The sequence below is a fragment of the Boleophthalmus pectinirostris genome, unplaced genomic scaffold, assembly GCF_026225935.1.
Source record: "Boleophthalmus pectinirostris isolate CB_2022bp ecotype Guang Dong unplaced genomic scaffold, ASM2622593v1 HiC_scaffold_22, whole genome shotgun sequence".
Taxonomy (NCBI): Eukaryota; Metazoa; Chordata; class Actinopteri; order Gobiiformes; family Gobiidae; genus Boleophthalmus; species Boleophthalmus pectinirostris.
Window position 1 is genome coordinate 28,340,649 of NW_026571190.1, and position 15,485 is coordinate 28,356,133.

At 38.6% G+C, this 15,485-nt stretch overlaps 1 protein-coding gene across 1 annotated transcript; it reads left to right on the forward strand.

The window, feature by feature from the left end:
- The first annotated feature begins 1,874 nt into the window (after positions 1 to 1,874).
- apbb2b (amyloid beta (A4) precursor protein-binding, family B, member 2b) lies at positions 1,875 to 15,387 on the forward strand. The gene is made up of 8 exons (XM_055158380.1): positions 1,875 to 2,101; positions 2,976 to 3,103; positions 7,559 to 7,673; positions 11,256 to 11,343; positions 11,426 to 11,506; positions 12,351 to 12,466; positions 12,542 to 12,721; positions 13,751 to 15,387. Exons 1-8 carry the CDS (start codon positions 1,928 to 1,930, stop codon positions 13,919 to 13,921), a joined length of 1,053 nt encoding a protein of 350 aa, XP_055014355.1. The 5' UTR covers positions 1,875 to 1,927; the 3' UTR covers positions 13,922 to 15,387.
- Positions 15,388 to 15,485: the final 98 nt, after the last annotated feature.

Here is a 15,485-nt window from a genome sequence, read left to right on the forward strand (position 1 = left end):
AGCGTAAATGTATTACAGTAGTTATATTCTTGCTTTTGGTTGGTTTTAAGCACTTTGTGTGTCTTGTAAAGTGCTAGTCAAAAGTATTCATAGTATTCATTATTATGTAGTATTAGCATGGACCTGTTTATACTGCCTTGGAGCTTTTTGATCTCAAGAATTTAAATTAATGTGAAAATTACAAAAAATGTTTAATTACTTTTACCATATAAATTGAGAAGATTTCTGCTGTATCATTCCCTGTGTTTTAAATCAAGCATCACTAGTCCTCCTCTCACGTGCCATTGTCTGTGAAGACATTAAGTGTACCAGGCTGTATCAGCATGGGGAAAATGCTAATGTAACCGACTCAAGTCACATAGCAATTACTTGTACTATGCTGCCCCCTGGTGGAAGGTTGTATAAGAAACACTACTACGTCTCCTTATTCATTTTTACATGCCTCTGCAGAGATAATTCTGTTATTAATAAGAAGTTGCTAGAGTATTAAGTACAAGAAATATTGTTTTAAAGTTTTATGGATTTTCCAGAAATGACCTCATGCATTTGGTTATTGTGTGTCAAGGGTCTAAATTACACTCAAAAAAATGGAAAAAGGCTTATAGACTGCAGCTTATGCCACATTTAAAAGATTAGAGAACAAATTCTGAACACTTTTTGGTTGAGGTGCCACTGATTTAGCTGTCAAGTGTCTTCTGATCTGCTTGTGTTTGGCTGGCAGAACCTCACAAACCTTAGCAACAGTGTCATTGTGATGAATACCAGACTAACAGCACTTCAGACGGGATCTGGTCCAGTCACACATACATATACACACACACACACACACACAAATTCACGCAGGCACACACTCTCACACACACACGCACTCAAACACACACACACTTACACACACCTTCAGGGCAGCGACACACTGCAGTATCAAGATTGGCCCAGCTCCCTCTTTCCTACTCAAGGAATTATCATAAGCAACAGCAACTGCCACTTCTTTCAATGAGCCTGAGCAGCACAGGGACAGTTTATCGTTGCAGAAAGTAATTTAGGTATGTCACAGCTATTGAAGGATTGCAACAAGTTCATCTCTCCCTAAAAAAAACTCTCATAGCCCAGATACTCCCTTTAAGACTGATCATGTATTTAATATAGAACTATAATAAAATCCTTGGTGTATAAAGACAGCCTGGACATGCACTCAGTCACCAATATATATGTACAATGAATAAAAAACATCTTGCTATGACTATTTACGGATATGTATAGATGGTTTGTGCATGTTTAGTTCTCTGGACTCTACATTTTAGACTAGGGTTGTCGAAAAAGTCATTAACAAGTTCTTAAGACTCATGTGAACAGATATTGATCCTGTAATAATGAAATAAACAGCACTAATAGGACTCATTTTGTGTAATTTCTTGATCAGAACTAGTAAAATACAATGATACTCAAACAGAAAATGACATTCCATTGATAAATTCATGTGGTATTAAAATGTGCTATACTGTGGGACAATTCCAGGTAACACTATAACATTTCCATGGATACAAGCTGGTGGTAAAAAGTTACATAGTTCACCTTTAAAGGGCCTATATGATGTTATTTTCTGATCTATGTTATGTTTTTTCTCATCACAAACATACGTGAAGTTGTGTTTTGTTTTATTCGCACATGTTTAACACACAAACCCTGCGTATTTGACATTTTGAGCATTGGAGATGTAGACAGACTAATAATAAAGGATTACTAAAACACATGTGAATGAAACAAAACTCAACTCCAGGTCTGTTTTTGAGGAGGTAACAGCATTTTAACATCAATTAAAGCTCAATTTTGTGTAATATAGGGCCTTTAATTACAACGTTATTAGCTGTTTAACTGAAACAATATTAAACAGCGGCATTTAAACTGTACATTCTTCTAAGTTCTGTTAATGGAAGTGGCGTGTATTATCTTTCAGTGTTTCGCAGTGCGTTCTTTGGGCTGGGTGGAGATGGCGGAGGAAGACTTGGCTCCGGGGAAGAGCAGTGTGGCTGTTAACAACTGCATCAGACAGCTGTCCTACTGCAAAAACGACATCCGGGACACTGTGGGCATCTGGGGAGAGGTGAGGAGGAGAATGGACACAAATAAGCGCGTGTCTTTTGCAGATCTAAAATGAAAATCCAAAAAGCACAGAGAAACAGAGATGTGTATTATAAGCAGCATTGTTGGGGAAATGGAAAATGTGATGTCAGGAGATACAACTAAGAGGGGGAATAGACAAGAGCAATTCAAAAGTGGTGCTACAGCGTTACCTTTAACTTTGCAGAGCTTGAGTTTTATGAGAAGTGACAGTGCACAGACAGCAAGTTCATCTCTCCCTAAAAAACCTCTCATCGCCTAGATACCCCCTTTTAGACTGATCATTTATTTAGAGACAGCCTGGAAATGCGCTCAGTCACCAATATATGTGTAAAATGAATGAAAAATATCTTGCAATGGCCATTTACATCTTTTTTAAAAGCAGATCTTTTACATAAATTGAACTTTTCAGAGCTTTTAATCATGTTATAGTTTAATTTACCCTCTTGAAATTATATCTGGAGTGATTTGTGCATGTGAGCAATCTTTAATTGCTTGTTTTCAAGACTCCATTTTGCCAATCAGTCCCTGTTTTCACTCCCACCGGTATACTCCCTCTTACTTCTTTCTCCAATTTTGTTTTCTTAATTGGCGATGCACGTAGGATTCAGCAGTGTTGCATAGTCATTTTGGTACAAATGAAAAAAAATCCTCTTCTCGCTAGGGTGATGTGCAGCTATCTATAAGAGTTGCTAACTTTTGTTGTGATGTCATTAACAGAGACGTTAGCATCGCTGTTTTCTATTTCGACTTATAATGTAAAGAGTGTGATAGGTTATAACTATATAGCAGGCTCAAGCACAATTCTTTAATGCAGAAAGGTGTTCTGAAGGATTTCTTTGTTTTTATGTCTCCAGGGGAAGGACATGTACCTGGTGTTGGAGAACAATATGCTGAACCTGGTTGACCCCATGGACCGCAGTGTGCTTCACTCGCAGCCAATCGCAAGCATCCGTGTCTGGGGCGTAGGTCGAGACAATGGAAGGTTAGTTTTTGTTTATAGATCTTATTTTATGTTTTTTGTGTTTTGAACCCAAGTTGCTGTAAATAGTTTTTTGTTTTGTTTAATTGGTATGCTGCTTGAGGCTTGCACGCTGTCAGTTAAAGGTAAAAGGTATCATCTGAAGGTAGCAGACAGGTGGAGGGCTGACAGACAGTGGAGTGCAGTTAATGATTGATGATCAGGGGGGTTGCTAATGAAAGATTAACTCATGTGCACCAAAGCGCACAACAGAGGAGGAGGAGAGAGAATGGCCTATACTCTAACAGGGCAAATCCCCTCTTGATTGACTGTTCCCAGCTTTCACTCCAGCTAAGCCCCTAAGTTACTTCAGTTTGTTGTCCGCCAATGCTTATATATTATTTATTATTTGTATTGTGAAGGGTGATCTTTCATCTGTAGCACTTGTAATATTGAGTTGTTCACCCCACAAGCACTTTTGAAAGTAGAGTTTGTGCAGCAGTTCCTTAGGTAGTTTTGTCACGATAATTACTACTGCAACAGTAGTAACAGGAACAATATATTTTTGGGCTCAGTATTTATCGCCAGTACATTTCCTTTGCAATAATGTGGAGATTTTAGTTATTTTAGTTTTAATATGACAACATTTGAGATGTAGAGGGTTGAATAAGTAACTTCTATGGCTAATTATTGATTCATTGTATTATTTTTGTTTTACTCTGTTTACTCAAAACGTGGGATTGTCTTGCTTATTCTTATTGTGTCAGTGGCATAAAATGGTTCCAGGATTATCGTTTATCGCACTATAGCTGTGTAGCAATATATCGTGCTTAAAATTTTGTTATTGTGACAGGTCTATCCACAAGAAACAAGTCTTTGAGAAGATGTCTAGTGGTTCATGATGCGATAGCATCATTTCTATACCTATAGACTCATACATACAGAAACAATTGCTCGTCATTATGGAGATTAAAAAAATCAAATTATGACAGTCTGGTTTTTTTTAGGTGATTTCATATTGTGATTCAGTGTTTTTTCCATTTAATCCAGGTGTCTGCCCAAACTTTTACCCACCCACACCTCCTGGGGCTGATATTTATTTGTGGAGGATAAAAAAAAAATCAAGATACGAACTGCATGAATCGAGATTTTAAAATCGGGCTCTTGGCTCTATGAAATCACGATGGAAATTTTTTTGGCATATCGCCCATCCCTTATAGACACCATGAGTATTAAAACTAAAAACTATATTCAGTACATAATAGCTGATATTCATGTTTCTGTTTTGAAGGGCTTTTTGAGGACATTTACCTGTTTAAAAGATATGATTTAGATTTAAAATACAAAGTATAGATTGAAAGTTTGAAACCCATGCGCCTTTCTCTGTTCGGTTTATGTCTTTTGCTAACATGCATAAAAGCAGATACCAGTTTATAGAAACAGGGTGTTGTGTGGCCTATTGTCCACAAATACAATGTAGTAGTGCCCCCATTACGTGACCACATGATGGCGCTATGTCATTTTCCTGTGAGAATGTAGCCTATTAAACATACAGCTGTGAAATGTTGACTGTAGAGGTTGATGGCTGCTGTATAATTCGGACTGTCACAGACTCTGCATGCGCACACACACACACAAACACACACACACACACAGACACACACACCACTGCCTTGCAAGGACATATCCACTCTGAATAGGAGAAGCACTAATAGCTACTGGCACTTTTGAAGCTGTGTGGTTCATGTGGGACTCTTTTTCTTTTGAACATACACACACGTGCCACCATGGTAAGATAAAAGAGGCACATATTAAACCTTTATTGATGCTGCCCACAGAGAGCGTAGTCAGAACAGTGAAATAGTTGAGCCGCAGCAGAGGGAGGAGGATGTGATGGTCGGAGGGAGGAGAGGAGGGGGATTTTGGCAGGAGAGAGGCAGATAGAAAGAGGGGGAGGTATGCTTAGTGTTCGCTGGGTGTGGAGCGGACAGGTTGAGGAGTCTGCCTGCATGCTGCATCCCCCCAAAAATAGATGCGGTGAGTGTGAGGTGCATAGGACTGACTGCCAAGAGACAAACAAAGCTCAGTGAGTATCGTACTTTGTTGTTTATCAGACATTTGGCTTGGCACATTTTGGAGTGTAAAGAAAATGTGTTTTTTGTATATTGATTGCCACTGATGTTGTGTTTGCATCCTACTTAAAGATCTTATATTATGCAAAATGTACTTTCGGGAGTGTTTAGTCCAGTTAGAATAGTGTTACCTCAAATCTCAAATTGCACCGTTCCACCTTGTTATGTCATGGAGTGGTGGTTTTCAAGTTAACAGATGCCGTTTATCTTTAGTTCAGTAGAGATTGGCAATCCCAGCACTGAAATTACCCAGATGGTTCTAGTGAAGGTGTACGGAGTTTAAAAACACAATGGAATGCTTCCTGTATTACCACATGACATCACAAGGTGGAACAGAGAGTTTTCCGTTTGAGAGAAGAGCTCAGCCTGAATATGCAGAGTTTGTGTGTTAAATATGTCTAAATGAAACAAAATACAACTCCAGGTATGTTTGTGATGAGCAACATAGATTAGAAAATATGGGACCTTTAAGACACTTTGGTTTTGACTTTTCCATCCCAGAAAAGATGAATGCACTGATTTGACATTTGACATTTTGGATGGTTTAAGTCCAAATATATTTTCTAGCATGACTCTCATCCAGGCTTGGGGCTAGGACATGTATCTTGGATTGCATTATACCTCCACAAACACGTGCAGTTGAATAAAGTGCAGTATTTTATTTCCTGTAATTTCACTTTGTTTTTCCCAGTGCACAGCGGAACATTACACCCCGTTTAAATTGTTGTGATTGTTTTACCTGCTCGCTTTCGTCCCTTGTAATAGATAAGAGCGTAGTGACGGCATATTCCCCCCTATTCCCTGGTGCCATAGAGCTCATTATCACAACTGAGATTACACATTCCCATAGTAACCTTGACATTTGCAGGGGCGTTGGCATGACGATGAGATTATATTAGAAATGAGATAGCCCGCCCTGGTCCCACCTCAGCTCCCCTTCAGCCACCCTCATTACTCCCACTTATTGTTCTTTACTCGAGTATTTGCCTTTTATCTCCAGTGGGTTTCTTGCAGGGTTTCTCAATGTCAATATTCATTTCCTCACAAATGAAATATTCTTGAAAGTTTAAGGAAACTTCTATTAAAATTGATGTAAAGGTCTGTTTGTGAAGGGACCATATTACGCTTTTTTCTGATGTTATAAGGTTTTTCCTCATTAAAAACATACCTGGAGTTGTGTTTGTTTCATTCACACATGTTTAACACACAAATCCTGCATATTTAAGCTGTACAGAGGAAGAGCTCCACTGTGTTTTTAAACTCCATACACCTTCACTGTAATAATTTGGATAATTTCAGCTCTGAAATTTCCAGTTTCTAATAAACAAAAGGTAAATGGTAGCTGGTAACTTGAAAACTACAGCTTCATGACATCACAAGGTGGATCAGAGCATTTTGAGCTTTGGAGATGTAGACAGACTAATAATGCAGCTTGATTCAAACATGTGTGAACGAAACAAAACACAACTCCAAATGTGTTTTTGACAAAGTAATAGCATTCTAACATGGCTTAAAGTTCACAAGAGTCAACTTTGCGTAATATAGGACCTTTGATACAACATTTGAAGGTTATATCTATATTTTTATTTATTTGGTAATAGATAGAGGCAACAGATTCTGGTATTTTTCATTCTTTGCAAGAGACAGGTCCCTTCTTTTTCTGATCTCTATAAGGTTGTCCTACTTATTTTTCACTAACTGTCTGTCTTTTCCCCTTGGCTTTCTTGGATGCAGAGAGAGGTAAACACATATCTTTAAAAACTCATCCCCAATATTCCTACTTCACCTTATTGTTTAATTTCCTCTGTATCTGGCTACTCCCTTCTTCAAAGTAGATATTGATGCATTGTAAACACACACTTAGAGTCATAGGAAATGAAACTCATCTTTGTTCTGTTATTTCACAAAGTATGCACCCACACAACTAGACAATTTTACCCTTAGGCTACATAAATATTGTTAGTCTTCGTGTTTTCAGTATTTCCTATTATACTTTGCAGTTTTGTGATCACTTTTTCTGCCTTTGACGTGAATTGATTTAATGTGATTCCTGGAGTTTCTCAAAGGCTGCTGTCTCCTTCTTCTTTTCACTTTTGCACATGATCGCTTTCGTCATGTGTTTTTATTGATCTCTATTTAAACATGTGAGATTTGTATTCATCAAAATCATAAAGGTCACTCCATCACTCATGTGTATACCAATAATACCTATCAGACAACAGCATCCACTCATTATCACTGCAGCCTTTGTTTTTACTCCTTGGTAACTCCAAAACAAAATAAGACACATCGCCTCACTAAGTTGTATTTATAACATATTTTTCTTTTCTTTTTTTTTTCCCCTCAGAGATTTTGCGTATGTGGCACGGGATAAAAACACCAGGATCCTGAAATGTCATGTGTTCCGCTGTGATACTCCAGCCAAAGCCATTGCCACGAGTCTGCACGAGATCTGCTCCCGGGTTAGTGCTCTAAACTCTTGCCAAAATTACACTTGGAGTTACAGATTTATGTGAGGGGAGCGAGAGTTCCACCACACAACAAATGGTTTTAAATGATACAGGAGGTGTTGGGCAAAAATGAATTATTGGATATGGTTTGTTTCAGTAGCTATTGCCAAGACTGAAATATGTGATTTATACATTATCAGTATTATTGCCTAGATCCAGAATACACACTTCTTCAGTACTTTACAGCCAATCAGGGACACACATGGTCCATCCATATTGGAAAAAATAAGGGAAAGAAATATCACAGGGGACTGAAAAACACTGCTAATTTCTGTAGAATCACTGAGTGAAGCACTTAACTCTGTTAATCTGGGGTGAGATAAAATTGTATTTGTAAATGATAAATGACCATTGAGCTCCTTTGTTAATTTTTACATTTTCATTTATATAGCACTTTTCAGACATGTTACAAATACACTTTACAGTTCATGATTCATTTACTCCAGGCATGGTGGTGGTAAACTATTATTGTAGTCATAAGCTGCCCTGGGACAGACTGACAGAATTGCAGCTGCCAATCTGTGCCATCAGCCCCTTTGTCCACCACCATCACTCGCACACACACCACTTTCATATTAGGCAATATAGGTGAAGTGCCGTGCCTAAGGACACAACAACAGTTTTTGCAACTAGCCCCCCACTGTAGCACCTGGTTTTCCCAGCAGTCTCCCATTCAAGTACTAACCAGGCCTGGCCTTGCTTAGCTTCTGAGATCTGACGGGATCAGGCTTTGACAAACCAGTCTGGTCTCACGCATCACTGAAAAAACAAATCTGGTAGCACGATCACATTTGACCGGATTTGTGACGCAACAGAGATCAGCCTACTGTGGGGTCCAGACTGATATCAATCTGTATAAAAAAAAATACATATATATATAGCATTCTGAATTTGCCAGGCAATCAACATTATACGTCAACATGTATAATGTTGAAGCTTCAAAAACTGGAGACTCGGGGAAACTCGGGTGCTGCGCTGAGGAATGGGTCAAATGTAGGGGACACATTTCCTTAAGGGGACAATAACATGCACCTTAACCAATAACCTTTTTTCTTTCATCTTTTACTCCTTACAGGTCTTGAGTATCATGTAACTTTGAGTGTGATTAGTGGCCAACTAGTTGTAGTAAAGTGTTATGAATTGAACAACCAAAATGAGTTTAATATTCTAATTTATGTGCATTTGTAGTAGTAGATTTAATTTCAGGGACACAATTAAATAAAGTGGCCATCAGCAAAAGGTCACAGTGATTCAAGGACTCGTAATCTCTCGTCCTTTCATATATTTCCTACTGTGTGCTCACTCTAGGCTCTTTTTCAAAGGTTTCTTGTGTAGAGCTGACCAAACATACTGCATAAATGAAATGTGGTTCTTTTTCCCCTAAACAGATTTCATGTCTTTTCTGTGTAACCTTCAAAGAATCCAATCAAAATTCACCTTTTGATGTGAAATTAATATTGCAGAGCATTCATATTCCAGGTGCTTGGAGTCAGCGCAGACATAAAACAGCTTCTGCCTCTCAGCTCGGCGTGGACTATAAAAGGCTTGCTCTAGTAGGGATGTATTTACAACACTAAAATATAGGCAGCAGCCCTTTTCATCAGGGCCCGTGCTCACAAAATCCAAAAACAAGATTAAACATGTCAAATGCCCATAAAGTATGCCCTAACACTTTCGTACTCTGCATTGTTCTTCACAAATGAACACAAACTATGAATTTTCAGCCTTAATAATGCCTCGTAATAAGATTCTGTCCTTTTGCTGCATTTGAATTTGATAAAAGCTTATTCCATAATGCCTGGGGTTAAGTCAGCATGAAGTTCAACTGAAAGTTAGTTTTGGAGCTTTTGCTAAATTCTGCACTTCACTGATAGACATTTATACAAAGGGCACATTTTACAGTATTTTCTAATCTGTTATAATGTTTCCTCATGAAAAACATACCTGGAGTTGTGTTTTGTTTCATTCACACATGTTTAACACACTAATCCTGCTCCACTGTGCGTTTAAACTCCATACACCTTCACTAGAATAATTTCGATGATTTTAGCCCTGGAATAAAAGCTGTAAATGTGAAAACTACTTCTACATGACATCACAAAGTGGAAGATAAACAGACTAATAATGAAGGGTTACTCTAACATGTGTGAATGAAACAAAACACAACTCTAGGTCTGTTTTTGAGGAGGTAACAACATTCTAACATCGCTTAAAGCTCATAAGAGTCAGTTTTGCATAATACAGGATCTTTCAAACTCCTAATAACTTTGAAACACAAAATAGCTGTTCTCTGCTTTTTTGCTCTATGCTTCATAAGATTTGTTCCACATTTATAAGCTAGGCCGCATTGGGACAGTCACAAAAATGTTGCTGATGTCGTTGATGTTCGACAGGCATTGCAATCAAAACATGTGAATTATAGTGGGAGAAGTGATTTTGTGGCATGTAGTTGTACTGCAGGAAGAGGCATCCTTCTTTACCTCTGTTCCCTGTAGTAAAAACTAGACAACGTGACAGTGCTTGGTCGTGTTGTCACAATGCTAAAATTTCAAACTCAATTTCGATAATACGGAATAGAGACAAAATGGATGGGAGTCGAAACGTCTTGATCATAAAAACAGAGTCCAGATGGCCACAGATAAAACCTTCTCTACATTGAATCACTCCTAGACGAGTGAAGGATTACACCGTCTCAATATAGAATATACTTGATACTTAATACCCATTCTGATACCACAATGATAATAAAAACACTTTTTGTTTAGACAATAGAATTTTCAGTATTAAATCACAGTATTTTTTTTAAACATGCAGTCTGTAATTTCTCAGTTGTCCATGTAGGTCAGGGGTCTCCTACCAGTAGCTCTCCACCCACTTCAGAGTAGCGCACCAAGGGATTTTTGGATTCTATGTATGTGCTGAATAAGTAAAATTTGATTAGTCACCATTGTAAATATATAATTTTGATGCCTAACTTGGTGCACTGAGAAATGGATAATGTTTTATAAGCATCTAACTGTTCCCCGTCTAAGGCTTACCGAGGCACTTATGTATAGGGTTAGGGTCAATTTCTTTGCAACTACTAAAATAGGTAGTTCTCTGGCAGTTTTGTTTTGTAAAAGTAGCTCACTAGAGGAAAAACATTGGAGACCCCTGATGTAGGTTCTATAGTGGTCCATGGGTGTATATCTGGTCTTAAACAACATAAGATCATTCTAAAACTATTCATGATAAGTTTATTTCTTTTATTATACTTGCTCAAATGTTGCTCTAGTTTTAATATGACTTTTAATATCGATTAGAATCTGATTTCTGATACTTTTGCCAACCCTAGTGCCTAGAGCAAACTTTTACGGATCTTTCAGATTGTCTTATATTATCAAATTCCATGTTATTTCACAGTTTTTACATTCAGATGTTTTTGTTCATGTTAGCACCCATACCGTTTTTGTTTTGGCACAACAAATTTCCTTTTCATTAATGCCATTTTCAGGTATTTTCTTCTTTCTTTGATGTTGTACCTCTCTTCCTCAGATAATGGCAGAGAGAAAGACTGCCAAAGCGATGGCTGGGGGCTCTCTCCAGGACAGAATGCAGGCTGGACTAGATCTGCCTTTACAGGGTGGGCCTCAAAACACTCACCTTACTCACAGTCCCTGGTGCTTTTATCATTCATGTTTATTGACTTGTTTTGTTCCCTGCAGAATTCCCCACACCAAAGACAGAGCTGGTCCAGAAGTTTCAAGTGCTTTACTTGGGAATGCTTCCTGTGGTTAGACCGATCGGTAGGTTTATAGGATGGAGCGTCAAAGGGCCCATATTACACTGTTTTCTGATGTTATTTCCTCTTCAAAAATATACTTGGAGTTGTGTTTTGTTTCATTCACACATGTTTAACACACAAGCCCTGCATATATTATTTTCAGAGGTCTTCTCTCAAGCAGAAAACACTCTATTCCACCTTGTGATGCAATGTGGTAATACAGTAAGTGCTCTACTGTGTTTTTAAACTCCACACACCTTCACAAGAATAATTTGGATGATTTCAACCTCATAATTTTAGATTTTTGTTTTATCTATTTATTTGGGCAAGTAAGAAATGTACTTTCTTCTTCAATGGAACATATAACATTAATGAAATCATAGCAGAAATAACAACAAATTTTTTTTTTTTAAATGGTCGAAAAAAGAGTGGGAATAAGAAAATGTATTTAACCCCACTCCCCTCTTCTAATGTAATCTAACACAATGAGCTTTCTTTTGAAATTTTCATTCATTTTCATTTTACATTAAACTATATGAACTATTTATTGCCAATCTCTTCTGAATTAAGGTAAAAAGTAGTTGTTAACTTGAAAACTATCCCTTCATGACACCACAAATTGGAACAGAGCATTTTAAGATTTGATGCAGACAGACTAATAATCCAAGATTAGTCAAACTATGTGAATGAAACAAAACACAACTCCTGGTATGTTTTCAATGAGGTAACGTTCTAACATGGCTAAAAGCTCACAAGTCAAGTCAATTTTTTCATAATATAAAACCTTTAAACATTATAACATTACAATTCTTTCTACTATGTGGACTTTATGACTTTAAATATGTTATGTTTTGTTGAATCTTCAGGGATGGATATTCTGAACGGTGCCATAGACAGTCTAATTAGTTCTTCCAACAGAGAAGACTGGACTCCGGTAGCTCTTAATGTTGCAGATGCTACTGTCACTATCAGCAAGGATAAGGTGAGATCTGTCAGAGATAAGTGCATTTTAAATCTCCCTATAGGATAATTTAATCATAAACCTCTTTCCGAATAGGATGAAAAGGAGGTTCTGGTGGAGTGCCGTGTGCGTTTCTTGTCGTTCATGGGAGTTGGGCGTGACATACACACTTTTGCCTTCATAATGGACGCCGGGGGTCACCGCTTTGACTGTCACGTCTTGTGGTGTGACCCCAACGCTGGCAGTGTGTCAGAGGCAGTGCAAGCAGCGTGTATGGTAAGACCAGCGTGCCCCTTCTACATTCACTCCAGAGCATAGACTGTGTAAAGAAGTGGACTAAGGGACTGTGACATCACCCATAGCATTCGGCTTCAGTCAAATGAAGCTCATGAGGTTAGCAGTTATAGGAGCAAACTTGTACCCGAGATCCTTTTTAGGATTAGGAAGTGATTTACGGACAAAATAGTGAAATAAAAACACCAGGATGTCATGTAGGGGTGTTAACCCTCTCCAGGCAGGCGTTGCAGATTTGCAACAGCTAAATTCCAATTATCTACTTACTCCACATCCATATTTTATGAGCTTTTTTTACTCAACGTGGGCAATGCAGACTGTGCAAGAATGACTACACGCAAACGGCCTGCCAGAAGTGCAAAATACTTTTTTTGTTTACAAAGGATAAAAAAGTCAGGATTGTATATTACTACCCCATATTATAATTTTCCCCAAATATCAGATTTTTCCTGATACTAAAAATTTATTTGAGCCTGAGAGGGTTAATACGAACATTTAAAGACTAAAATGACAAGGCTCGTTGCAGCATTTACAGAGTGAGGGATGACAGTTTTTCAGTGTAAAGACTCAAAATCGATATTGATATGAATAATTATAATTTTAATAAAATGATGATGATCCCATATTTAAAGAGCTGTTATAATAATGTAAAACAACATTGATCTAGAAGAGCTTTTTTTCAGCACATTCTGGTGATTTATGCCGATTATCTTTGTTGGAGATGATCATGATTATATAAAATGTCCCACAAATGATTATATGTCTTCACTTTTTATCATGCTAAACTATATTATTGTTCATTGTCCCGTCCCTAGTGCACTACCAGCTCAGCTACTGCTCATGCATCACAGGTTTAAATGGGCAGAAGCACATTAACAGTGAAACTCAATGGTGTTGGCAGGAGTCATTGGTCATTTATATTGATCGCAAATAGCACCTCATAGCGGTCCGATCTTCACACCACAACAGCTTTTACTCTGTGTCTGACGCCCGTCTCTGTTTCTGTTGTAGCTGCGGTACCAAAAGTGCTTGGTGGCGCGCCCCCCGTCCCAGAAGGCCTGTGGCTCGTCCCCCCCTGGAGACTCTGTGTCCCGCCGTGTGTCCACCAGTGTAAAGAGAGGGGTCCTTTCTCTCATCGACACACTCAAACAGAAGAGACCTGTCACGGAGCTGCCGCAGTAAATTCTCCTAACCACTATCAACTTTCCACTGCTACAATCCCTTGTCACCATGGTAACTAGTCGTTGCGGACACCCCTCATCATCTGTTACCATGGAAACAGGAATGCCCAGGGGTCTGGAAAACTTTGTGCTGTTTGGAGCGGCATGGAAATTCTCCTTGAAGTTTTGCTCTGGATTGTAAATTTCCTCCATCACCATAAACTGAAAGTATCATGTTCAGAAGGACCACCTGCCCCAGCGCACCTGCCCCAGTGCACCTGCCCCAGTGCACCTGCCCCAGTGCACCTGCCCCAGCGCACCTGCCCCAGGCCACCTGGAGGCATTAGTGTACATAGTAACATCCTTCACACAAACAGTGAATCTACAGAATGAAGAAGTGGGACCTGTGAAGAGGGGAGTCATTTCTATCCTTACTGCTGATCTCAGTACTTTAGTCGTATCTGTCTGTACATGTGTTACTACAAGCATGACCTTGTAAAACCTGGCCTCCATTTGATTGTTTGTCCTGTGAGTCTCTGTAAAAGTTTACAGGTGCACTGCGTAACATTTCTAGTGGAGGGTTTACCACCTGCTTATCTCCATGGAAATGTTATTGCTTTATCTGGAATGTTCCACAGTATAGATTAAACCTATTTATCAAAAAGAAGATAAGCAGGTTACAGCACTATGCTACATCACAATTCAGATCTGTGGAGAGTTGCTCCTGTTCACAGAAGGAATTATTGTATTTCTGAGCAATAAATACATCTGTAATGAATAAATGCTAGATCTGTATGTTTAATGTCATACTAACAAATCAATTACATCTCCATGGAGACAAGTAGATAGCAAAGCATCCACCAGAAAAGCCGCTCAGTGCACCTTTAACACAGAACTGAGAGATGCTGAAGAAACTAGCAGCTTTCTCAGCCCGCATTCTCTATAACCTGCTCAAATGCATGACTTTTTCTATTGTAAACAAGCATTCAGTACTCCTGCGGTGAGACGGGAGAGAGAGCAAATCCAAGTCTTCTTATTTTTGTAGCCTCAACGAATGGTGACCTTTCACCTGAAGCATTTTTCATGTAGTTACTGGGACACCAACAGATAATCATCAGAAAGCAGAGATGGAGGACAGACTCAGCATGCTGCTACTCTACACCACTGATCATTTCTTACTTAAATCACATCTCAGTATTGTCTTGAGACTGAATATTCAACTAAAATGGAAGCTGTAATCATGAGAAGTTGTGTAAAAACTAAGACTGAAGGACTGTTGTGTGGGCTGCTAGAGGTCTGTCTCCATGGGGTCTTTCACTTGAATGGATCTTTTGTGTTTTTCATGATACTGTAATATACTTAAGTTTGTGTCTGTGTCCAACAGTGCCACCGATCACACTCCATTGACTTCTGCACACGCCTTTCAGTTGAACATAGCTTTGTACATACTTTATCCGAGCCTGTAACTAAAATAATTAAGTCCAAAATACTGAAAATGGACACGTTCTTTTTTTCTAGAGGATGTACAAAATGGTGAGATTCGCAAGCAGAAATCAGGAGTGTGACAGTGTAAAGGGTCAGCCACA

Coding starts and splice junctions, on each gene's coding strand:
- apbb2b (XM_055158380.1), top strand. CDS start 1,928: ATGGAAGTGGCGTGTATTATCTTTCAGTGTTTCGCAGTGCGTTCTTTG. Junction 3,104..7,558: donor GTAGGTCGAGACAATGGAAG/GTTAGTTTTTGT, acceptor TTTTCCCCTCAG/AGATTTTGCGTATGTGGCAC. Junction 12,467..12,541: donor TCACTATCAGCAAGGATAAG/GTGAGATCTGTC, acceptor CTTTCCGAATAG/GATGAAAAGGAGGTTCTGGT.